Source organism: Cydia fagiglandana, chromosome 1 (assembly GCF_963556715.1).
Source record: "Cydia fagiglandana chromosome 1, ilCydFagi1.1, whole genome shotgun sequence".
In the NCBI taxonomy this organism is placed as follows: Eukaryota; Metazoa; Arthropoda; class Insecta; order Lepidoptera; family Tortricidae; genus Cydia; species Cydia fagiglandana.
The window spans coordinates 5,497,467-5,524,672 of record NC_085932.1 but is presented as its reverse complement, the minus strand read 5'-3'; the positions used below and the strand labels follow the sequence as shown (position 1 = coordinate 5,524,672).

Below are 27,206 nucleotides of genomic sequence, written 5' to 3'. Positions count from 1 at the left end.
CGGGCTAAATTGGTTAGCCGGTAGGTAAGTACCTATTAAGGCTTCGTCACAGAGGCGCGTTTTCCGGGCGGCGCGTGAGCGTTTTACATATAAAACGCTCACGCGCCCTGCCCGGAAAACGCGCCTGTGTGACGGAACCTTTAACACCTCATTAAATCAAAGTACTTAACAAAACCATTCTGAGACACTTTTTATCAGCCAGTAGAGTAGAATTGATAATGCTACTGTTTTGCCATCCTGAATCAGTCTGTAATAGCCAAAGTATATCTTGTAGATAAGTATCTGTTCTGTATGTAGAGTTGTAGACACTATAGCCAATAAAGCGAAAGTTCAGCAAGAGCACCGGCCGGTTCGGGTTGTTTATTTATATAGCGCATGATAGTCCAGTACCTATCTAAATTACCTACACAAACAGCAAGGCGTGGCGGATTAAATTGTGTTAAACCATTTTGTTCGCAATGTTCGCATTTAATGTTCGATTGGGTATTCTTTCTTTTTCGTCCGTTAATGCAACTACGTATCTATCAAATCAAACGGAATTTGTGATTTGAAAACCAGAAGGGTAGTAGGTACTCGTTATTTTAAATTTCAAAGTTATTATTGAAATCGTTGAGCTTGTGGCGCGTGAACTTAACAGCATGTGCCGTCAAGGATTTCTTGAATGCATGAATCACCTTGATACAGTACAGTCATCCTGTCGCTTATAAAAAAAACATTCGCAATAAAAAGACCGAATTAATATTCAGATTTCTGAGTTATATTACGGGGCTAAGAGATTTAGGAATCGATAAAAAGCGAAATTTGACCGACATGCCCAAATATAGGTTTCACCCACGGTATTTTCTTGATTACGGCTGTGTCCAAGTCGATGAATTGATACCTATTTGGCAGTCAATTTAGATAATTTAAGCCCAGTTTGCCTTGGTTCTGTCAAAATTGATGTCCTGCGTAGATTCCAGAGCTCATGAGATCGAATCGGCTAAGAACTCGGCCTCCACTTTGTTTCAGTAAGTATACAAAATAGCTCTCACTGTGTGTGCAAAGGAATTAATATCTATTAAATTGATACGGCGAATCTGGCAGCACGGACAAGACAACATCGTTATCGATCGTGCTTGCGCATATTCGTCCGGCCGGCTTTATTCGTGAAAAGAAAAGGATTTTATAACACAAAAACACTGTAAAAGATCCTTCAGGAGCTATCCGTGGTCGTACCTGTGTGGTAGGAGTGGTGTATCACCGTAGCTCACACAACACTTATAAGCACAACACTCGCGAAAGGACGGCGGTAGCAACCGACCCGCCCGAGATACCGACGCGGAGTGAGTTGAGTAGGTATTCAAGGAACATTCATCGGCCAATGACACGAGTGGAGGGAGACGGATGAACGTGCCTCTCGCTTGCACACTACAGATACGAAGGGGGTGATCTTTGCCGAAAAGTGGCGAAGCGCTGCGGTTTTGGCCGACGGCAGGACCCCATTTGCGCGCGCAGGATTCAAGCAGGATGCGTACTACCATTGAGCACAGATGGACAATAATGTATGCCAAAAAAAGAACTCCCTATTCCTTGTTTTTTTGGGCTCGATAGATGTCGTTGCTGAGGTAACGGTGAACACAAAGCACAATGCTCTTTGATTACGTCATGAATCCTACGATATCCTGTGCTGTAGGTAGGATGTTTTCCATCCTTTAAGCCATATTTTATTGTGGGAGGTGAGGTCATAGGTTACCGAGTAGCTTTACTTTTGGACACACCCCGAAATCGCGAATATAAAATAGTACATTTTGGCCGATTACTTTTATCACAATTAAATGAATTATCGATTTTATAATTTATGTGACTTAGGCCAAAGGTAATAAATTAAAATACTACAACAATAATGTTAATAGTTTATTAAATATAAAATTGCAGAGTAACATAACAGCACACTAACAATACATATGGCAGTAATTTATTATAATATACTATATTTTTTTATAAACTGATAACTAAATAGCCTTAAAATTTAATTATAACCTTATTTTTCTAATAATTGTTCATATTGACTTCATACACAAAACAAATTCAAAAAGTTGTAATTTAGAAGATTATTATAAGTCTCGTTATTGGTTTATTTTTTAACTATTTACTGCATTTTTATATAAAAAAATATGTTGAAAATACATTTTATATATTATAATTCGTTTTCTCACACTCCATCAAATAAAATACCGAGTATAATCATCTCAAACAACCAGGTTCTACCTGACCAATATAAATAACATCGTTAATTAATATAAATTTATATTTATCTTTTAATTATGGCACATAAATAAATTCTCAAAAAGATTTACGCGGACATAATAGTACAAAAATAACATTCAAACATAATTTAAGTGAATATAAACACTTTAACTATCTATTATGGACTTTGCCTAGTCTAAAACTGGTGTTTATTATTTCTACAACGTTATTTATAACGTTCCATACTATAATCTCAATAGGTTTTCTTGCAATCAACTCTTACTCAATACAAAAGGATCAAACATAGCTACCAAGATCGCAATTTGATCGAGCGCAAGCAAATCGTCTCTAAATTGGCGGTCACTGTAGTCATCGAGAATAGAAACAGAGGGCCTACCGCGAACCACGTTCGACGTGTTGCCTCTCAGTCGCACTTGTAAATTCGCACGTAAGTGTGACAGGGAGGCACGACGTCGAACGTGGTTCGCGGTAGGCCCTCAGTTCTAAAACGAAAGACGACAAACGCGCGACCATCATGCTGTGAGGGCAACTTAAATTTTTAGCAAATCAATTTGTTTTTCATTTTACCGATGACTTTAAAGAATTATATCAAAAGGAACAGATGTTTCAAAGTGCTCTTACTTTTTAATTTCTAATAATAGAGACAAAGAGTTGTGAAAAGGTCCCCAAAAGCTGCTCTAAAAAGTTTGCCTACAGATAAGGTTAAGACTAGAAAGATAAAAATAGAGCCAACATTATAAACACGATAAATTTATTTGCAAGAATTTTCTAACAATAAAAAATAGCAGCTACTTTTAGACAATGATCAATTGATCAACATGTCTTTAGTTGATGATGTAAAGTTGCTAACCCTTTAATTTTAATTTAATAATTTTAGACAATCTTTTCACTAAGGACTTATAGAGCCTTTATATCTTTATGGTACAAGTATGTATAAGATCACCACTCATGTGTTATCTGTGGTTAAAGAAATAATAAAACGCACCAAGAGAAGCATCCCAATTCATTTCGAGCCTTATTTTATTTCATTCCCAAGTCGGAAAAATGCATTATTCGCAAAAGGCTCGCTAACAGACGTTCATAAGGGTGGTTTCCACCTGTCCAATTTATTTTGTCCAATGTGCATTGCGTCTCACTCTCTCTCTAAGCAAAATGTGTGACATAAATACACATTGGACAAAGTAATTGGATAGGTGGAATACCAACCTTACGTAGTACGATGTACCGCCTGCGTCGAGTGCGAGAGCGATTCGCAAATGGCGCGCATTTTTCAGATTTGTATGATCAGCAGCAGAAGTTAATAAGAGACCTTATTTATTCAAAATGAACTGAACACTTTATTGTTAAGATAATAAGAGCGTGTTTCAGTCATTTCCCAGCACCCCATACGTTTGCCAGACTATATTATAGTCTGGCAAACCAGTCTTGTCAGTAACAGACAACATGATTATTTTAGCCTATGGTCGGCCGACAAGTGACTTGCAAACTATAGTTCTGGCACAGTATAAGGAACGTGTCTTTTAGACCCAGTAGTCCAACTTCGAACAATTTACATTTCTCGTACGAAATTCAAAATCCCGAACTCATTTGCTTGCGCGCGACGGCCGCCCGGGCCTCGCTTACAAAACCTGCTTAAATCTGTCGCGTCGTCACTTGTTTTTACCAGAGATCCGCTCATTTTTTGTTCGAAGTTGGATTGCACGGTTTATATCGGTGTACACTGATTCTGGTGCTGAGGCCCACTTGCACCATCCCACTAACCCGGTGTTAAGCGGTTAAAACGTTATCCCAGTGTAAACGTTAGTCATACTCGTGAACGGGTGCTGTTTGTGGAGACTGGTCTGTTAAGCTAACACGAGCTATTATACTTAGTAACTTTTATTAATTAATTACAGTGAGACGCCTCATTCTGTTCTCGTATGTTTCTTTTCTTTTAATGAATGTATTAATTATACAGGATATTGACTCTTGGAGACCTTATACATCTCTAAGGATAACTTGATAAACTATATAATCTTATAGTTCTGACACCTAGAGACATTTTACACCTCTAAATATTATAGATTTTTTTTGTGTGTGTTTTTTTATCTGTATTTTGTATGTAATTCGACATTAAGAGACCATATACATCTCTTAGTAATTGTAATACGTTAGATTGAATTGTTAGTTTTATTTTATAAAATTGTTGATGTTATTATTTTTGCTTTTATGTAAATTCAATGTTGACGTGTAAAAGTGCCCTTGTGGCCTATTTGCTGAATAAATGTTGATGTTTTGATGATGTTTTGATGTTTTAACGAGTGTACTGGTAACCATGGTAACCGGTTAATCCCGGGTTATTGGCTGGTGCAAGTAACCTTGACTGGAGGGAGGAATGACGTTTAGACGGTCTCGTGCGGCGAGGGCAGCTTCTCCCAGGAGGGCTCGACGCCCCAGATCTCGCGCGCGTACTCCGCGATGGTGCGGTCCGACGAGAACTTGCCCGACGACGCGATGTTCTCGATCACCATCTCCGCCCACTTCGCCTGGTCCTGGAATTAATGCATAACTTAATACGCTAGTTTGCTATAGACAAATTATTCCAACAGTAAAGAAAATAAACGAAAATAAGAAGCGGAGACAAAGAAGAGCGAAGCGGCCCGGCGCGACCTCGCTGCAAACGATACTACTGCGATATATGTACCTGGTACGCGTCAGAGACGCGCTGCTGCGCCTCGATGTAAGGTGAAGGAACCGGTCGTGGTGGAGGAGTACGTCGGCGATGTAGGCGAAGCGGCCCGGCGCGACCTCGCTGCAAACCATACTACTGCGATATATGTACCTGGTACGCGTCAGAGACGCGCTGCTGCGCCTCGATGTAAGGTGAAGGAACCGGTCGTGGTGGAGGAGTACGTCGGCGATGTAGGCGAAGCGGCCCGGCGCGACCTCGCTGCAAACCATACTACTGCGATATATGTACCTGGTACGCGTCAGAGACGCGCTGCTGCGCCTCGATGTAAGGTGAAGGAACCGGTCGTGGTGGAGGAGTACGTCGGCGATGTAGGCGAAGCGGCCCGGCGCGACCTCGCTGCAAACCATACTACTGCGATATATGTACCTGGTACGCGTCAGAGACGCGCTGCTGCGCCTCGATGTAAGGTGAAGGAACCGGTCGTGGTGGAGGAGTACGTCGGCGATGTAGGCGAAGCGGCCCGGCGCGACCTCGCTGCAAACCATACTACTGCGATATATGTACCTGGTACGCGTCAGAGACTCGCTGCTGCGCCTCGATGTAAGGTGAAGGAACCGGTCGTGGTGGAGGAGTACGTCGGCGATGTAGGCGAAGCGGCCCGGCGCGACCTCGCTGCAAACCATACTACTGCGATATATGTACCTGGTACGCGTCAGAGACGCGCTGCTGCGCCTCGATGTAAGGTGAAGGAACCGGTCGTGGTGGAGGAGTACGTCGGCGATGTAGGCGAAGCGGCCCGGCGCGACCTCGCTGCAAACCATACTACTGCGATATATGTACCTGGTACGCGTCAGAGACGCGCTGCTGCGCCTCGATGTAAGCGTCTAAGTTGGCCAGGTGAAGGAATCGGTCGTGGTGGAGCAGAACGTCGGCGATGTGGGCGAAGCGGCCCGGCGCGACCTCGCTGCAAACCATACTACTGCGATATATGTACCTGGTACGCGTCAGAGACGCGCTGCTGCGCCTCGATGTAAGCGTCAAAGTAGGCCAGATGTAGGAATCGGTCGTGATGGAGCAAAACGTCGGCGATGTGGGCCAAGCGGCCCGGCTCGCCCGGCGTGAACCCGCTGCAAACCATACTACTGCGATATATGTACCTGGTACGCGTCAGAGACTCGCTGCTGCGCCTCGATGTAGGCGTCAAAGTCGGCCAGATGTAAGAAGCGGTCGTGGTGGAGCAGAACGTCGGCGATGTGAGCGAAGCGGCCGGGCTCGCCAGGCGAGAAGAACCCGCTGCGGATCTGCTCCACGCACTGACGGAGCTCGGGGTTGCGCTCGTAGTACTCGTACGCGTTGTAACTATTAGAAAAAATTATATTTACATTACATTGATTATTACTTTTTAAATAACACTCTAGCTATTATATTTTATGACAATGGTACGTTATACCCTTTCTTCTGCAGAGCCTCGACATCATCCACCCTCATGCCGAAGATGAACAGGTTGTGCTCGCCAGCCTCCTCGGCCATCTCCACGTTGGCGCCGTCCATGGTGCCGATGGTGAGCGCTCCGTTCAGCATGAACTTCATGTTGCCAGTGCCGGAAGCCTCAGTACCTGGAAGAATGCTTGTGGTTATTGTTTGTAAATTTATTTCAGGCATAGTCTGTCATGGAAAATAATCCGGCACATCCGAGTCACACACACACACAGGGGCACTGTATACTAGTATGGTTCAAATATTCAAAATGCTTGACTGTACTGTGTCTATGACGTATACGTATACCTGTACGCCATACAGTCAAGCATTTTGATTATTTGAACCATTTAGGTCACTGTGGGTCTTTTTATTGTTATCAGGGTGCACAAAAGAGGCTAAAGTAAAAGGACACTGCCTGTGATTCTAGAACAGCATTCTTTGAGTTAATTATACGGCAAACATAGGACGTACAGCGCTCTGCAAGTGTCTTATGGTGCCGCAACGCCTTTACATAGCTACTTAGACTTCTACAGGTGCTAATGGCTTGCGAGAGATCTTGAGGTTTTCTTCTCTCGCGATAGGTTGAAGGGGATTCCAAGTATAAATTCACTTGGTGTTTGTATGCTCTAGTTTACTAGGATAGCGGTGCCGTCATATAGCGGCCGTCTCCATACAAATACTACGATATCCATAGTTAGCCGTATTATTTAGTATGGAGACGGCCGCTATATGATGACACCGCTATCCTACGAAAACCGATCTTTAGAGGTGAGACTCGTCATGTTACAAGTAGACCGGGCTGTACTCTAGTAAAAGACTAAAATCCCAAGGTACCGGCTGTGGAGATCTGCTCGCTAAGGTCGGCCGCGGGCATGATCCTCTCGGCGAGGGTCACGCGGTAGTTCTCCAGGTAGATCAGCTTCAGCTTGTCGCCCACGTCAGGGTCGTTGTTCACCTGCAATTTGTGAATAATTGTAGTTACGTGTGTTGCTGTCGGCGTGGAACTTAATTGGATTAGACTAGCTGAAATAAAAAGGAAGTCATTACTGATAACCGATTATGTGGTTTGCTCGAACGCTGCCGTATGGTCGGTGTCAATTGTGACACTAGGATTGGCGCGGCCCGTACTGTCAGACGAGGATCGCCGGCATTACTGCGTCGGAGTGGAATTTAGTTGAAGCTACGCCTGTTTTCCGTATTTTATGTATTAAATCCTTTATTTAATGATGTATGGTATTTTCTCTCCTAACATTACATTGTACATTGTACATTGTATTTACTGGATTATTTTTATAAGTAATTGAATTTAAAGTCTATCCAAATCAGAACTTAGATTACCTGTATGACACCAGATCGATAAGGTAGTAGATTAGTCAATCGAAATATAATTTTAATCTGGGATCTCTTAAATAATTGGTGGGTTTTACGTTTAATTTCAGTTAGGGTGTTATTCCACATTCCACCTATTTAATTTCTTTGTCCAATGTATATTGCGTCTCACATTTTGCTTTAGTGAGAGAGTGAGACGCACTGGCATTGGATAGGTGGAATCCTTAACAGTTTGGTCGGCGGCACTCACCGTGTTGCCCACAGCGCACGCCAGCGCGATGATCTGCTTGGCGATGTAGTACCCGGGCGCCGCCTTGCCGCCGATCATGACCGTGCGCGGCGTCACCACCGCCGCCGGGTCGCGCTTGATCCGGTTGTACAGCGTGATCACGTGCAGGATGTTCAGCAGCTGACGCTTGTACTCGTGGATACGCTTCACCTGACAATGTAGCAAATAATAAGGCCGTTATTCATAAACGCTTGTCAAGTCTAACACGTCATTGATAATCCGACATTTAGACATTTGTGTTTGATAGAGAGAGAGAGAGAGAGACAGAATTTAACAAAGGTTTATTAAGTTTTAGGAAAAAAAGGGGTAAATATAGATGGTCAAGCAAATCTTGTCAGTAGAAAAAGGCGCGAAATTCAAATTTTCTATGAGACGATATCCCTTCGCGTTTACATTTTCCAAATTTGCCGCCCTTTTCTACTGGCAAGATCTGCTTGACCAACAATATTAGGCAGTTAGCGTACCTGCACGTCGAACATGGATGCCGGGTTGATTTTAACCCCAGTGTCACGCTCGATCAAAGACGCCAGCCTCAACTTGTTCTCCTGCTTGACTTTCATCACGGCGCGCTGGAAGCCGGGGTCCTTAGCCCAGCGCTTCAGGCCCTGCAGCTTCTCAAGGTGCACCGTCCACTCTTCACCGATCTTGTCACAGATAAGGTCGGATAATCCAGGGTTGCAGAGCAACAGCCAACGGCGGGGGGTAATCCCGTTGGTCTTGTTCTGGAACTTTTCAGGCCACATTTCGTAGAAGTCCCTGAAGATGGTCGCTTTGAGGATTTCGGAGTGGATAGCGGCGACGCCGTTGATGGCGTGGGAGCCGACGATGCAGAGGTTCGCCATGTTCACTCGCTTCTCTCCCTCTTCTTCGATCAGAGACATGCGGCGGAGACGGTTTCCATCGCCCGGCCAGCGCTTCTCGACCTCCTGAAGGTGGAGGAAGTTGATATGATAGATCAACTGCATATGCCTAGGGAGGACGTTTTCCAGCATGGAGACAGGCCATCTTTCCAGCGCTTCAGGCAGGACGGTGTGGTTGGTGTACGCGCAGCATTTAGTGACCAGCTTCCACGCTTCATCGTAGGGGAGATTCTCCTGGTCGATGAGGATTCTTAGAAGTTCCGGGATGGCCAAAGCCGGGTGGGTGTCGTTGAGCTGTATGGCGACTTTTTCGGGGAGGCTGTCGAAGGTGGTCCTGACGGCCTCTCTTGAGCCGAACTTGGAGGACTTGTAGCGGCGGATGATGTCCTGCAGGGTGGCGGCGCACATGAAGTACTCCTGGCGCAGACGGAGCTCCTTGCCCTCGAAGAAGTTGTCGTTGGGGTAGAGCACGCGGGAGATGTTCTCGGCCACGTTGCGGTCGAGCACTGCTTGGATGTAGTCGCCGGAGTTGACTGGAAAGTTAAAAAATGTTACTAATGTGGTTGGTACATCTGGACATGGTCTGTCATCGACAAAACATTAGCTAAATTTTATTGTATGCGAATTTCATAATTCACTGGACGCGTTAATCAGTCCTTTATTTGCGGTTAATGCGACTGATCCTAAAATGTTTCTTTAGGGTGGCTAATTAAAATGCCTTAGACTTAAAAATCGAGACTCTAAATAAGTTTGTTTACTTTCATATTGTTTTTGTTTACACATGTTGTTTGTGCTGCGCTATTAATATTATGTCTATAAATAGTCCGGCATTTCTTTAAGTGACGCAGTATTCATACATAATTATACCTACCCAGGCGGTCGTGTCGATAGTTTATAACGGCGCATATTGTCAGAAAGTGCTCACCGCATATCCTCAGACAGGTCGGGTCTTGTGTCCCGACGTCAGCCGTTAATAATATGAAGTTGTAAATTTGATAAATTTCTGAGTATTTTTTTATAGAAACGGCTTATATCTATGGCCACATGTCGGACATCAAAATGTGGTCTAAAACTAATAGCATAATGATGATGAAGACATTCGATGGTGTTTGCACAATGCAAAGTACGTATTCTGGTGAACTCCAAATACCTCATTTTGGGGATTTCATCACGTGCTGATAATATTCAGCTGACCGGCATACCACATAATATTAGTAGGGTGCAGTCACCATGGAGGTCAATGTATTATAAAGTCCATAGCGAAGTATAAACCTAGCCTAGGAGCTTGTAGGTAAATAACTTACAGAACTTGAGGTTGAAGTCGATGGGGCTCTTAGCGGACCAGAGGCGGAGCGTGTTCACCACGTTGTTGTTGTAGCCGGGGATCGGGTTGTCGTACGGCATCGCGAACACCACCTGCCACAAACGGAATGTTATACTTGCCGCTAAACTAAGTGGCATAATGCCATCTCTTTCACCCTTGGTTGGTCTAAACAACGGTAAAGGAGATAGCATTATGATATCAGTTGGTATTGCGTGATTTGGTGGCGACACTCAATTGTCAAACGACGTTTGGTCGAGTGACGATTCCAGTTGCCCAGCTGAGTGAATGTATTAGTAATCAAGAAAATACTATTATGTATTATACCCAGTCTTCTCGTGCGAGGAATACTAAGAACATTTAAAACCATATAGACCCCATATGGAGTATATATAGCTGTCACCTTTGGGCAAGAATCCCGTAGTACAGAAGCCATATCGAAGCGACCAAGATGCTCAAAACTATCTGTACATTCTGTACAATGTACGTGTAATCTAACGCTCCAATACATCTCCTCTATTGGCTCTGCAACGTCCGATTTCTATTTAGTTGGCGCCCACTGTAGGAGTTTAAAACTGTGTAAATGTAATAAACTAAGAATAGGTATAACAACAAATAGGGACATACTTATTATGATTACGATCTTTAAACTTTGATGCATTTGCCTTATTAGACACAATCACGCATTCTATTTTAAGAGCGCTCTTACAAGAAAAGTCGAAATAATGCAAAATTGATGATACTAGTCGACGAAATTCAGGACTTTGTGCTCATTATTAGAAACAATGAGTACTTGTTCCAGTAAAAGCGTCTTCTTATCTTTTTAAATATCGTTGTAAATATTAGAAAAAGGACTTATTAAATTAGTAATTAATTTTTTTCTGATGGTCGTTTCCGAAAAACCCCGTGAAGCACTGAACGGCAAGCTCTTATTTGGAAATGTTGAGAAGTTTACTCTGCTAAACCTGGCTATTTTGTATTACTAATACCCTGTACATTAGGCATATCAAACGATATTTTTCCTACATACCTTTGAGAAAGAGAAAATCAAAGTAAAACGAACTCAATTTTCTCTCCGAAACAAGTGTCAATTTCTACGAAAATCTACTTAATATCGAAGTCATTTTCATACTCAAGCAATCTGCAACGTTTGCTTATACTGTTGGTATACATTAGTGTTTATAATAATAATAATAATAAACCCGCGGGGGCAGCTTGTGGACCCGCGGGGGCAGCTTGTGGACCCGCGGGGGCAGCTTGTAAACCCGCGGGGGCAGCTTGTGGCGAGCTGACGGTGAGTGGCGACACCGCGGACCCCTATTCCAGAGGGCCCTGTCATCTGGCCCTCGCCTCTGTGCTTGCCTTGATTGGCCGGCCAGAGTGGAGTCGCAAGAGCGGGACCTATGCTCCAGGTTGGAAGTGTAAAATGTCATAACGCCGGCGGCCTGCTGAACGGATCACCGGGATCTGGCTACCGCAGACTCACCTCTCGACAACCTTACAGCCGCTCCGAAGTGTTGCCCTATTGTCGCACTGTGCGTGCGGCCGTTGTAGGGCCCACTAAATGAGTAGGCGAGTCACCACCTGTCTTACACAATTTTGAGACTGATTGTCACGGCAGGTGTCCGCTAGTCTCTCCCATAGCCCATTATCCAGTCCATCCAACGTTCAAATCTATAGCCCATGACCTTAGTTCCCATCGCAGCACAAAAGTGCTGCACTGCAATAGTCTTTGCACCTGGCGGGGACCATCTCCGGATGTATCACATTGTGCGTTCGGGGATGGTATCCGCCATGTGTATCCCTTGCTTTTAGATTAAAGTGTCTTAAAGGGCCTCTGCGCTGTTGGCTCCGGCCCCACGTACGCCTCCCAAAGGTCCGGGACCCCATGGTCCCGAGATATGGAAAAGACATACAAATAATAATAAACATTTATTTCAGACAATTTTGCCCATACAATTTTGTTAGTGAATTCTTAAAAACTAATTATTAATTTATACTTAACTAACACAAAATTTAAAACAATAAATAAAAATAAAAATAAAAATAATAAATAAAAATGAAATTCTACTATAATTTTTTGGCAATTTTTTGAAAACTACTCTATATTACCGATGACGCGCGCTCGCCAGCTCAGTGCCGCGGCAGAGCTTGTACAGGTAGGACGTGTGTCGGTCGGCTCCGCACATTTTCAACGGCGACGACGAGGTTTTTTATCATTGTGTGCGGCGGGCGCCGTGTAAAACGCTATACTGTGTGCGTGTAAACCGCAACGAGAGACTTTGATCCTAGCACTGTTTTTATAGTATTATAATTTATAATGGTACAGTTTAATAAACTACCGGACAGGATTAAAAATATTTGAAACGACCTGACATTCTATATGTATTTATTTGACTCAAGATAGTACTCAGGGTCTGATGATGGAGCCGGAAGGTGGTCACCGGTACCAATCAACCATGCAACTAAACCACTTCGTGTTTAGGCACGTTTGATTCGGCTCAACAAGATCTTTGACTTAAGATAGTACTCAGGGTCTGATGATGGAGCCGGAAGGTGGTCACCAGTACCAGTCAACCATGCAACTAAACCACTTCGTGTTTAGGCTTGTTTTATTCGTCTCAACAAGATCTTTGACACAAGATAGTACTCAGGGTCTGATGATGGAGCCGGAAGGTGGTCACCGGTACCAATCAACCATGCAACTAAACTACTTCGTGTTTGGGCTCGTTTGATTCGTCTCAACAAGATCTTTGACACAAGATAGTACTCAGGGTCTGATGATGGAGCCGGTAGGTGGTCACCGGTACCAATCAACCATGCAACTAAACCACTTCGTGTTTGGGCACGTTTGATTCGGCTCAACAAGATCTTTGACTTAAGATAGTACTCAGGGTCTGATGATGGAGCCGGAAGGTGGTCACCAGTACCAGTCAACCATGCAACTAAACCACTTCGTGTTTAGGCTTGTTTTATTCGTCTCAACAAGATCTTTGACACAAGATAGTACTCAGGGTCTGATGATGGAGCCGGAAGGTGGTCACCGGTACCAATCAACCATGCAACTAAACTACTTCGTGTTTGGGCTCGTTTGATTCGTCTCAACAAGATCTTTGACACAAGATAGTACTCAGGGTCTGATGATGGAGCCGGTAGGTGGTCACCGGTACCAATCAACCATGCAACTAAACCACTTCGTGTTTAGGCTCGTTTTATTCGTCTTAACAAGATCTTTGACACAAAATAGTACTCAGGGTCTGATGATGGAGCCGGAAGGTGGTCACCGGTACCAATCAACCATGCAACTAAAACACTTCGTGTTTGGGCTCGTTTGATTCGGTTCAACAAGATCTTTGACTTAAGATAGTACTCAGGGTCTGATGATGGAGCCGGAAGGTGGTCACCAGTACCAATCAACCATGCAACTAAACCACTTCGTGTTTAGGCTCATTTTATTCGTCTCAACAAGATCTTTGACACAAAATAGTACTCAGGGTCTGATGATGGAGCCGGAATGTGGTCACCGGTACTAATCAACCATGCAACTAAACCATTTCGTGTTTGGGCTCGTTTGATTCGTCTCAACAAGATATTTGACACAAGATAGTACTCAGAGTCTGATGATGGAGCTGGAAGGTGGTCACCGGTACCAATCAACCATGCAACTAAACCACTTCGTGTTTAGGCTCGTTTTATTCGCCTCAACAAGATCTTTGACACAAGATAGTACTCAGGGTCTGATGATGGAGCTGGACTGTGGCCACGGGTACCAGTCTACCATGTAACTGAACCACTTCGTGTTTGGGCTCGTTTGATTCGTCGCAACAAGATCTTTGACACAAGATACTACTCAGGGTCTGGTGATGGAGCTCGAAGGTGGCGACGGGTACCAGTCTATTACATAACTGAACCACTTCGTGTTTGGGCTTCGTGTTTGGTTTATCACCTAGTGTCAAAGATCTTGTTGAGACGAATCAAACGAGCCTAAACACGAAGTGGTTTAGTTGGATGGTTGATTGGTACCGGTGACCACCTTCCAGCTCCATCATCAGACTCTGAGTATCACCTAGTGTCAAAGATCTTGTTGAGACTAATCAAACGAGCCTAAACATGAAGTGGTTTAGTTGCATGGTTGATTGGTACCGGTGACCACCTTCCGGCTCCATCATCAGACTCTGAGTATCACCTAGTGTCAAAGATCTTGTTGAGACTAGTCAAACGAGCCTAAACATGAAGTGGTTTAGTTGCATGGTTGATTGGTACCGGTAACCAACTTCCAGCTCCATCATCAGACTCTGAGTATTACCTAGTGTCAAAGATCTTGTTGAGATGAATAAAACGAGCCTAAACACGATGTGGTTTAGTTGTATGGTTGATTGGTAATGATGACCACCTTCCAGCTCCATCATCAGACCCTGAGTACTGTCTTGTGTCAAAGATCTTGTTGAGACGAATCAAACGAGCCCAAACACGAAATTGTTTAGTTACATGAGAGACTGGTACCCGTGGCCTCCTTCCAGCTCCATCATCAGACCCTGTGTATCTTCAGTGTCAAAGATCTTGTTGAGACGAATCAAACGAGCCCAAACACGAAGTGGTTTAGTTACATGATAGACTGGTACCCGTGGCCACCTTCCAGCTCCATCATCAGACCCTGTGTATCTTCAGTTTTTTGTAAATAAGCGAGTACCTATAATTTCTTTCGAGTAATATACGTTCATAAGTACGAGTATGGGGCTATTCATAAATTACGTCGTTTCAAATGGGAGGGGGGGGGGGGGGTCTGGACATCGGATGATGGTAGCATGACGTAGGAGGAAACAGAGTCATCCGAAGCATGATTTTTGGATGATTTGAGGGATGGGGGGGTCAAAAATAGATGACGTAATTTATGAACAGCCCCTATGTACATTTGCACTGCATTTAGTATTTTCGTACTTACCAAATAACGGTTTTAGGTTTTAGGACTTTATAAGTTAAGTACAGTTAGTGTTGTTATGGTTGATTTCAATATGCTTCGCGAAGGATCAAGAATGTTTAATCCATCATTGTAGTGCGAGTGTAGTAGAAGGGATCGGAATACTGAGCTCGCACGGCCTGCCGCAGCGCGTAAAATACCTAAACTCGTTCAACCCCGAAATGTAATAGCACTCTTAAACAATCTCAATGCCAGAAGTTAATTACTTTGAAATGAATCTCGATGACCTAGTGGCCTATACAGTCGTAGCCTTTTTAGGTAACTTAATACCAGGGGTCGGAAACCGGTATTTGCTCCATACAAAAATACCGGTAATTATTACGTTCGTTTTTTATTATTTCATTTTTAATGGGACAATGTAATAATACGTAGTTGTTACCTAAATACATGATTCAGTCCTATCTAAAGAGCATAAAATAATTCAAAATATTGGGCAATTTCGGGGTTTAAAAAAAATACCGGTTCCGGTCCCTGCTTAATACACGTAAAACCTCGTGAAGATATAAAATATAACTAAACAAGCTAGAGTTAGACCAAGAAAAGTCTGCAGAGGTTTTGATAGCCCACGCAGTGCAAGTGTTATTTTAAACGTCAAACTTGTATGAAATTGTAACTTATAAATAACATTTGTACTGCGTGGGCTATCAAATTCGCAGCAGACTTTTCTTGGCCTAACTCTAATGTGTTTCTACCTGATAAAAACCTAACATTGGTACACTCCGTTATTTGTTCGTTAAGATTTTAGGATATTCAGTGTTATTTTTAAATGACAAGCTTCTACATTTCAGACATACGAATACGACTGTTCACTGACAAACAAATTGCTTACTGAAGCTCTAAACATTTTTGTTAGCCTTTCGTAATCGTCCTTAAACCTGATTCTTATGCAGAGAGTATGTATTCGACTTAGGTAAATTATCTTTTTAAGATATAATATAATTAAAATATAAATAATTATAAATATTATAGGAAAATTTTACACAGATCAACCTAGTCCCACAGTAAGCTGACTAAGAAACACAGTAAGCTCAGTAAGATATGTACTTGAACATTTTCTATTCGTGCAACACGTTTACCGGCGGATTCCAGACGTTACTCAATGCTTATCGTTTTTTATTGCTAAAAATTGCCGACATTTAGTAATCATATAATTTATTAATTTATTTTTAATTAGTTACAATATGAAGCTTGGCCCTGATAGGTTAATCTCTGGGCAACATTTAATTGTTTAGTAGCTCCTCTACACTGACTTTGCTTTAAGGATTAATTTGTCGATCAAGGTTAAGATTTCAAACTTGGTAAGGATGGTGTTACTTTAGCTAAATAGCTTCTATTGCGGAGTATAAGAATTAAGAACACAAGAACAGGATTATGTTCCTTGTTGGGTTCCCTTCCACTAAGTCAAATCAGTCATTCATAAGTCTAGCTAATAATCCCTATGAAATTTATAATATAAGTATGTAGATGATCAAGCAAATCTTGTCAGTAGAAAAAGGCGAGAAAATCAAATTTTCTATGAGACGATATCCCTTGCCCCTACATTTTTCAAATTTGCCGCCTTTTTCTACTAACAAGATCTGCTTGACCAACTATAATTCGCCATTTTCCTATTTTTCGCACTTGTATCGTAAATAGCTATTATAAGGTCACCTTAACCCCGGAAGAAGATATAATTATTGACATTATTTACTCTGAAAGCATTCATTAATAATGAAATATCAATAATATCATAACAAACACGCGATCAACTTCCTCTAATACTGACGTAATAATGCATAACCAATAAGCAGATAAGTTATCTCATTTCACTGCCCACTCGCGCCTCACGACAGCGCCACGTTATCATAACTCATAACCACGCTGTGAGGTCATTGGCTTCTAATCAAAATAGATGTTTAGTGTGTATTGGTCTAGTGCGAGTTTTTTTAACATTTGAAGGTCGGGACGTCCTCTAGACTAGAGTATGCCAGATTTTGTGAAAGTTGCAGAGTTCAGTATTTTTATATGCACTATGTTAGGCTTAGGTTTGTTAATTTTCTAGTGCAATCGGGACTGGATACATAAGTCAAGGTAAAAAATATTGAGGCAGGTTAGGCAATGTGCACAGTTAAACATAAATGTTTGACTTCTGCCAATATGTTTATTATGAATTTCTATATTACAAGTATTACATTAAAACAGTTATTAGGGCGTCCGCTGGCTGGCGCGGTTGCACGGAGCGGGTGAGCGGATTAACGAAAAATAGTATGAGCAACGCTAACTGGCGCGGATGCGTGCGACGGATTTTACCTACAATAATACCCGGTAGCAGACGCCCTTAGACGACCTACCTGTGTGTCGACCCACTTCTTGCCCTGCGGTGTGTCGACGACCCGTCCGTAGAAGTTGACGGGCAGCATGAACTCAGGGCGGGCCTTCTCCCACGGGTTGCCGAAACGGAGCCAGTCATCGGGCTCCTCCTGCTGCTCGCCGTTCTCGATCTTCTGCGCGAAGATACCGTACTCGTACCTTATACCTGTAGGATAATTTTACTGTCAATCATTTTAGTGTAAGTGTAAGGACTGTGGCGAACATCTACTGGAGCGTTTGGCCGGGCGGCTAGCGGAGTGTTTGGCCGGGCACCTAGCAGAGTGTTTGGCCGGGCGAGTAATAGCGCAGCGTTAACCGGCAGTGTGCAATCAGGCCATTCTGATACAATTGCATTTGTTACGTCTCGATCGAGTGTCGAAGTACCTAAATCATTTAATCACTAAAGGGCGAATAGGTCATGGAACTCATGGATATGAACTAACAAAACCTCCAATCGTGTACAAACGGCAACACATTTAACTGAGTATTGGTTAACATTTCTTCCGCAGACTTAATGTCTTCGTATAAAGTCTATTTCAATAGAACTTGCTAACTATGTAAACAAACCGCCATATTGAAATTTTAGTAACTAAATTACGTAGGTAAGATACTAAATAATTATGATTCATACATGTTGCTTAGCTAATTAAAGAGATAGGTGTTTACTGATTAGCAGTTGACAGACTGTGCGCTGTGCATTTATGAGATAAGATTATAACTTTTATTAATGACGCTAAAACTTAAAAGTTATATCGGACCATCACAAAGTGTTTTTTGTTGCTTAACCGGAAATATGTAACGTAAGTATAAGTGCTCGTAGGTGACATTTGGTATCATCGAAGAACATTATAAACTCTATTCCACTCTGCTATAACTGGCTGGACGTAACTTTACAAATATTTGCTTAACCTAAAGGCGGCACTGAAGTCTCCGGGCTTCAAGCAAGGCGTCCACAGAAAACCGCCTAGGGGTTGGTCTGTGATGGCGTCACATGGCAACCAACTTCATTGAAACCGATTATTGCCTTAGTTATTTGCAGAAATATATCGTCTAGAATGTCCACCAACTCGTTATCGTTTTCACGCCGCCGCAGCACGCAGGTGCGTAGTCAAGAGGTCAAGGGTTACAGTACACGATAGTAACATGAATGACTCACATCACAGTGCAAAATCTCATAATATGAGATAAAGGTATCACGCGAACGCACATCGCCCTGAATTCAAAACAAATTATTTTTACTTGCGATGATAACGGTGTGAGTGTGCATCAATTGTAAGTTTTATGTGTGATTTTTAGTGTTCCGTACAAAACTTTGCTCACGGAACATTTATTTTTGGATGACATGAGTTTAGATTTACCTATAGCTTTGATTGAAAATAATAGGCAAGATACTAAATTACAATTATAGTACATAATTGTATTTCTTTCATAGGGTTCTACATTTTTATAAGAATTTCCGCGAGTCAGTAAAAAAGCCGGTTTTTTTTATGATATTTTCTTTTAACTTCCAATATTATGTAACTAAAGGTTACAGTTAATTTTGAAACAATGTCAAGTAATGTAGAAGAATTATAAGAAAGACCTAAAAGATCTAATATAATTGATCTAAAGTTATAGTTTTCCCCGTAATTTTAATTTTCAAATTGTCTGCTATTATATTGCACATCAATAAATAAAATATTGGCCTAACAATAAATAAAAGTAAAACTAAAATTATGACCAACAGAATGGAAGTACACATCACAGTGGACAACATTGAATGGGTAATATCATACATTTACTTGGGCCAACTAATCACTATGTCTGACCAAATGCAACAAGAAATGAACAGAAGGGTCACAAATGCATGGAACAGGTTCTGGTCTCTAAAAACTATCATGAAAAATAAAGATTACCGCATCTCAATAAAAAGAAAAGTTTTCAATGTGTGTATTGCCTATACTAACATATGGATGCCAAACCTGGGCCCCAACGGAAATAATATCACAGGAACTAATAACGTGCCAGAGGGGAATGGAGAGAAGCATTTTAGGGTACACAAAAAGAGACAGAAAACGGGCGACATAAATAAGAGAGTCCAATGCTTTTTTATGTCTGTGTGTCTTTGTTTTCTATATGTAATATATTGTGGCGTTAAATAAATGTACTTTCTTTCTTTCTTCTTTCTAAAAAGAGGCAGACAATACAAAAGATGGTCAGATGATCTTAAGAAAACAGCTGGTCCACTATGTACACGACTAGCCAGAGATAAAGAGGCATGGAAGGCAATGGAGGAGGCCTTTGTGTCAAAAGGACACGTCGAGCCGATGGTTGTTGTAAACACATAAATAAACATTATATTAAATAGTATCAACTGTATGTTTCGATAGTAAAAGACTTTGAAATTGAAATTGAATATTGTACACAAGTACATAAAATGATATAATTATAATGCTTGGTAATAAAAGATCTATGAATAGTAACATTTTCAATATTGATAGTTAAATTTCAATAGGCATGAACAATTTGAAAGGGTGCATTAGTGTGACTATGACATTAAACGTCTACAGATGTTCATCCTTAATTTGGTGAAACACAATTAAATTGGCGTCGCGCCAACGGCCGTTGTCAACCGCCTCAATTAGTTTATATGAATGTTGACTATTTGACTACTTGTGCGATTCACCAACCAATTCATTGGCTACTTCATATTTTAGCAATTGTGATGTTTGTTTTTAACTTTCCACAGCAGCGCGTTTTATATGACTTATAAATTTATATGACGCAGATTTTAATTTTACGTGTTTTCGGCTGTTTTTTTGTAACGAAATATTTTTACAATACCAAAGTTTGAAGGTATACTAAACTGACAGGTGGAGTGGATTCATATAAGGAGGCAATAAAGCAACAAACAATACTTATCAACATACCTAAATTTAAATCATTCTTCATTATAATTTTTCTTTTGATTTTCATTTCATTGTTCTTTGATTTGAGATGATCACGCTGAAAACTGATGCACTACCCAAAAGCATTAAACAGAAATTAAATGATTTATGACTTACCATAACCATAAGCAGCCAAGCCGAGTGTGGCCATGGAATCCAAGAAGCAGGCAGCCAGCCTGCCCAAGCCTCCGTTACCGAGACCAGCATCTTCTTCCAGCTCTTCCAACTCCTCAATGTCCAGTCCGAGCTGGTACAGGGCCTCGTCCACGGTGCCTTGGATGCCCAAGTTGATCATGGTGTTTTGAAGGGAACGCCCCATGTAGTACTCCAAAGAGAGGTAGTATACGCGCTGTTGGGGATTTAAGGGTTGTAGTTAAGAACAAGCCAGCGCCACGCTAAATATAATTACAAAAAAATGAAGTTTTACCCGTGGATAAATCAAATTGTTTAATTGAATATTTCTGATTTGTGTTAAGAAAGTATAGCCACTGGTATTTTTTTCTTTAGTAATTAACAATGAATTTCTATGTTTTAGTTACAAATTCTATAATGTGAAGACAGTTCATATATAGTATACTTCATACAGTATAGTTCAGTTGTCAACTTACAGTTTCAAACAACCATAGTTTGGTCTTACAAGTTTTAAGTAGGTATTATTATGTTTCATAAGGCACGCACATTAATTTAATACCAGAACTACAAAATAACTTAAAGCATAAATATCAGATTTAGATAACTATGATTATTTCACCTCATCAAGTCATCATCATCAATTACTAAATTCTGCTGTAACAGGTGCAGGTTTCACTCTAATTTAATTGTAACTTTGTAGTTTACCATGAGAACATTCCTGTTTCAATCAATTCCTCCTCCTATTCAATCAAGTTTTTCCCCTGAACTATTGCCTTATTAACATATATAGATGATTGTCAATTAACTAAAAATGTGGGTAGCTCTCTCTAACTCGGACAGTAAATAAAACATCATGACTTAGCAAACATCAATTACCTTGGGGTCCTTCTCATAGTAATACTGCTGCGTGCGGATCCAGCGGGAGACGAGGTGGTCACGCACGGTATGCGCCAGCGCGAAGTAGTAGTCCCTCGGAGTCGCGACATTGCGGTCCTTCACCAATGTGTAGTGGACATGACGGTTGAAAGCCTTTTTCACCTCCGCGACATTCTCCACTTCCACAATCCCCCTCACGGAGATCTGCTTACGCTTATCGTGATCTGACTGTACGCTCATCTTGACTTTTCAATTATAAATCGCGCGGCCGAGACGGTCCTCTGACTGAGCGCGACTGAACTGGCCGGCGGTATCGGTCACCTTGAGAAGGTCAAACCGAGTATTGAAGGTGTTGTATCGGCTACCCGGCTTTTGACGTCTGTCGTCGCTGGCGACACTAGTAATAGTTTTTAATACACTCACAAATGGTAACTGAAACCAGTTTTCATTAAATCTAGCTATTAGCCGATTTGTTCGGTACTAATAAAATGTTTTTAAGTATTCTCAAAGTCAAGAACGGGAAAATAAAACAAGCCAAATGATGTTGGCTCCTTCCACGTTTTGTTTCTTTTTCGTTGTACGCAACTTTTGTATTTGAAATATTAGAATGTTAGAATACTGTAACAAACGTTAATCGAACTTAGCTGGATTGTTAATATATTTTAATTTTATAGTAAAAATTATTTATATGACAAGTAATTATATCAAAAATACTTGATCAAATAGTTTTAAAAATTAATTGTAAATTAAAAACTGCAAGAATTGAAACGTTATCGAAAATTCGAAATATTGACATTGATAGTCAGCTGTATGTCAATGTCACATTAGGTACGTTCGGAAATTTTTTTTTAGAATGTTTTTGCCAAGGGCCCAACCTTTTCTGTTCTCTTTCACGACGCAGCAACTAGTATCATTTCTCTCTCCTCGCTCTTTTAAAATGCCGTTTGTCAAAAAAGGACAACCATACTGTTGACAAGGTGGACTTCAAATCAAGTGTTGCCTTTCTTGATGCGCCCAGGCTGTGTATGTGTGCGTAAAAGCGTATATGTGTGCTCTTTTAGGGATGTGAAGAGTCGATTTTAATCATGTTATATATCGATAACAGGGCTTGTTAACGTTACCAATTCACATTATAAAGTAACGTTACTTAACGTTAAAATCATAAATATACCTTATTACCGGTAGTAAATGGTAACGATACTTGGTAACTTAACATTATTATAACGTTAGCTAGTTAACGTTAATTTTACCGGTAAATCTACTTTTTACTGCAGGGCTTCTTAACGTTACCCAATTCCCATTATAAACTAACGTTACCCAACTAACGTTAACACTATGGTTCATTAAGCTGATATTTGCTTGTAATTTCATATACAATTTTAAGGCCAGTAGACCTTATTGACCATAAATACGGTAGGGCTTCTGTCAAATTTAAATCAGTCAAAATACATTAAAGATAATTATGTACGTTAGTAAAACTCAACTTTAATTCTAGTAGTTAGAGTTCATAGTCTTTTGTCATTATTCTTCATGTTTATCAAATGAAAGAGGTGTATTCTACTTGTTTAAGATCTTTGTCTAATATGCAATGCGTCTCCCTCTCTCATTATGCAAAATGTGAGACGCGAATACACATTGGACCGACATTGGACAGATAGAATACCACCCGGCTGTGTCGTAATATATGTATTTGCCAAAATAAGGAGGTTGCAAAACGTCATAATTTTGTTTGTTAAATATGATGGTATAGCTAATTCGTTACTTGGTCGGTTTATATTAGGTACAGGCGTCTTTGATATAAAATACGTCAAGATTATATAGGTTGGATAATGTCTTGATTTATTTTCTGAAATATGAAGGTGTTACTGAAATGTAATTTAATCGGATTATATTAAATGAGACACCTGTTTATTCTTAAACTAATAACGCCTTATAAATCTATGTGTTTATTGATGTCATTGCTTGTTTGTAAAAATGATTCCATCAAAAACATTGTAAAAAGATGCAAGTCTCACAATGCAATTCTTCTACTACCTATCTACTAGATATCTTTAATTTTTTCACCACACCAGCTCGGAAAGTCTTACTTTGCACTTCGAAAACTAATAGCAAAGTTGCATTTTATTCACATGTTATTAGACTTACTAAGACTTCGCTGTCCGTCCGTCCGTCCGTCCGTCTGTCACCAGGCTGTATCTCACGAACCGTGATAGCTAGACAGTTGAAATTTTCACAGATGATGTATTTCTGTTGCCGCTATAACAACAAATACTAAAAACAGAATAAAATAAAGATTTAAATGGGGCTCCCATACAACAAACGTGATTTTTGACCAAAGCTAAGCAACGTCGGGAGTGGTCAGTACTTGGATGGGTGACCGTTTTTTTTTTGCATTATGGTACGGAACCCTTCGTGCGCGAGTCCGACTCGCACTTGCCCGGTTTTTTTATTTCGTACGAAGTTCATGGAAATGCACGTGTAGATTAAGATAATAATGGTTTGCGGGCGGCACATGCAATAAAATAGCCGTGGCAATTTTGACACAGGTATTTTACCCGGCATACCTTTTGTTTGAAAAAAGAAGTAGTCGTGCTGTTTTATAAACAAGAATTGGATTTTTTTTGTTATTTTGGAGGGGGCAGCTTTTGAACTCACAAGTACCCCTACCCCCTACCCCTACTTAGAACCAACAGATATTTTCAGACGTTGATTGTCATGTGCTTGTGGCACCCACTACATCTGTTTTGAAAAAAAATTTTCTAGTGACAATGATTCTGGGTTCAAATCACGACGCTGCATAATTTTTTTATTAATTTATTTATTATTTTTATTTTAGCGCAAAACTAAACAAATTTTTGTTTCCCTTTAGGAAACCCCAAAGTAATATCTAAAAAACACAAAAAAAGAAAAAAATAAAGAAAAAGAAAACAAGCAAGAAAAATATTTATAGGTATGTATCTCCTAAACCGTGCGTCGTAACGCAAAAATAATAAAATGTTCCCCTGTAAGAAACCCCTACTTGGTAATAAAAAAAATAACGACAAAACTTTATAATGCTGTATCTCCTAAACCGTACGAAGAAGCGCAAAAATATTCAAATTTTCGTCACCTTTTAGAAAACCCCTAAGTAATATTTAAAAATCACAAAAATAGGAAAAAAAGAAAAAAGCAAAAAGATATGAATAGCGATGTATCTCCTAAACCGTACGTCGTAGCTCAAAAATAATCAAATTTTCGTTCCCCTTTAAGACACTCGTAAGTAATATTTAAAAATCACAAAAATAGGAAATAAAAAGCAAAAAAAATATTTATAGGTCTGTATCTCCTAAACCGTGCGTCGTAACGCAAAAATAATAAAATGTTCGTTCCCCTTTCGGAAACCTCTAAGTAATATTTTTAAATCACAAAAATAGGAAAAAGAAGCAAAAAAATATTTATAAGTCTGTATCTCCTAAACCGTGTGTAGTGTAGTGTGTAGCGCAAAGATAATAAGATATTCGTTTCTCTGTATGAAACCCCTAATCGTAAATAAAAAAATTAACAAAAAAACTTTATAATGCTGTATCTCTTAAACCGTACGTCGTAGCGCAAAAATAATCAAATTTTCGTTTCCCTTTCGGAAACCCCTAAGTAATATTTTAAAATCACTAAAATGGGAAAAAAAACAAAAGCAAAAAAATATTTTTAGGTCTGTATGTCCTAAACCGTGAGTCGTAGCGCAAAAATAATATAATGTTCGTTCCCCTGTAAGAAACCATTAATATAAAAAAAAAAACAAAAAAGAAAAATTAAAACAAAAACATACTTTATAATGCTGTGTATCTCCTAAAATATCCTAAACCGTACGTCGTAGCGCAAAAACAACGGAAAACCCCTTTAGGAAACCCCTTAATAACATTTAAAAAACACAAGAAAAGAAAAAAACGAATAAAAAGAAGAAAAAAAATTAAAGAAAAATCTTTAAATAGGGCTGGATCTCCTAAACCGTGCGTCGTCACGCGAAAATAATAAAATTTTCGTTCCTCTTTAGAACCACACGCACTGAACAACCTATCACATTAGGACATTATTATAGTAATATTTTAAGGACATTATTATTATTTCATTGCATGTTTGAGAAAAGCACTATACATGCCTAGCCGTGAAAAGATCTTACCGGCTTCGTATCACTCTCTAAAACCTATAAAACGACACCCATGATGACTTTTATGTCAAAGCACACGGCAGGCATCTTGGACTCCAAAATGGTCATTTTCGAAATCTGCACACCTGATTCAAATAAGGTGCATTTATATCTAGTAAGCCAACATCAACAACATCTATACATATTTACAGTCGAAATGTACTTTTGATAGTAGTAGTACGAAATGTAATCTGAAAGAAATCAATTAATACATTCCTGTAGTGAGGAATCGACATTGATTCCAATTAGTAGTAATTGTAATATTAGAAAAGATGATTCCTGATTCAAGTGATCAGATTACAAAGTAATTTCGAGTAATCGTAGAATCAGGCGGCGTAGCACGGTCGCGTTTTTATCCCTTGTCACCATGCCTGTCACGTTCTAACAAGTACGTTAGTGCGAAAGGGACGCGCATAGTGATAGTCGATAAAAATGGAACCGTGCTGCGCCCGCAGGAATCAATTACGAAATGCCCATCTCTGCTTGAGCTTGAGAGTGAATGAATAGTTATTCGCTCGATTGTCAACGATGATGACATCTATCAGTTAATCAAACGGGTAATAAGCAGCTGTTAACGTTACCAACTAACGTTAAAAATGGTGTATCGATACCTTTGACTTAACGTTAGCTCAAATTGACAGCTGCTAACGTTACCATTTTATTACCGGTAAAGAGTAGTATAACTAACGGTACCTGGTCTAACGTTAGTTACAACTTAACGTTAAATCTGTCACCTCGTGGTAACGATACCAACTTTTTAACGGTATTTAAAGCCCTGATCGATAAACGCTACACAGCGGAACGAAATAGCGATTAATTGAAGCTTCAATATCTTCGTTAAACATAAACATAATTGAAATGCTAATGGATAATGAATATATTATAATATAATAATATAATTCAATTATTGCGGAACACCTATTTTAGGAGGTATTTATGTATTTTAATTAAATATCTGAACTTTCCCTTGGTTCCCTGCTGGGGCGTGACTATAAAATTGTGATCTGATAACCACAATAAAGAATAAAAGCGTTTTTGGTCATTTTAGGTATCGTTAAGCCTTTGAAGTAAAATTTAAATTGCAAGAAATGTCGATAGTTTATCGATATGACTTTATCGACATGGCTACAGCAACGTGGGCCTCATTGTTAATCGTACACTAAACAAAAGTGGCAACAGTGACAGCTCGCTGAGACACCGTCTATATATATATTATGTCTATGGTTTTTGCAAACTGTTTATAGTTTATTAAAGGACTGTCTCATTTCTATCATAGACAGAGAGAATCATACTATCTTTGTCTTTCACAAGTACTAGCACCCGAAAGAAAAGGATGAGTATAGTTTTCCTGGCTCTTACTGACTAACAAATTGGTTCGACCAACTATAATATGTATTTTGTTAATAATTGGTATTGGGTTAATAATAATGTTCTGGAGTTACAGAATAGCGAGAATTCAACCGTCAACCAGACTTACTTACAGCAGACAGACGGCTTATCACCAACATCTAAAATCGTTATCTGCCTCTCTATCGCTCTCACAAGTTCCAGCGATAGAGAAGCAG

At 40.3% G+C, this 27,206-nt stretch overlaps 2 protein-coding genes across 9 annotated transcripts in view; both read right to left on the bottom strand.

The window, feature by feature from the left end:
* Positions 1–1,368, bottom strand: part of LOC134679980 (cell adhesion molecule Dscam2) — a 106,236-nt gene extending 104,868 nt beyond the window's left edge. For 6 of the 8 annotated variants that reach the window (XM_063538998.1, XM_063538970.1, XM_063538948.1 and 3 more), the window contains exon 1: positions 1,216–1,367. The gene's annotated coding sequence lies outside the window, so the exon portion shown is untranslated. Of the gene's footprint in view, positions 1–1,215 lie in introns of all 8 variants that reach the window. The other 2 variants (XM_063538975.1, XM_063538982.1) reach the window with 1 other exon arrangement.
* Positions 1,369–1,880: 512 nt separating this feature from the next.
* On the bottom strand, positions 1,881–21,856 carry LOC134679856 (glycogen phosphorylase). Its single transcript, XM_063538771.1, has 10 exons — positions 21,459–21,856; positions 20,568–20,799; positions 17,505–17,689; positions 10,180–10,291; positions 8,480–9,408; positions 7,977–8,165; positions 7,232–7,352; positions 6,369–6,534; positions 6,076–6,277; positions 1,881–4,778 (listed from the first exon to the last, which is right to left on the bottom strand). Exons 1-10 carry the CDS (start codon positions 21,696–21,698, stop codon positions 4,629–4,631), a joined length of 2,526 nt encoding a protein of 841 aa, XP_063394841.1. The 5' UTR covers positions 21,699–21,856; the 3' UTR covers positions 1,881–4,628.
* Between the last annotated feature and the right edge of the window lie 5,350 nt (positions 21,857–27,206).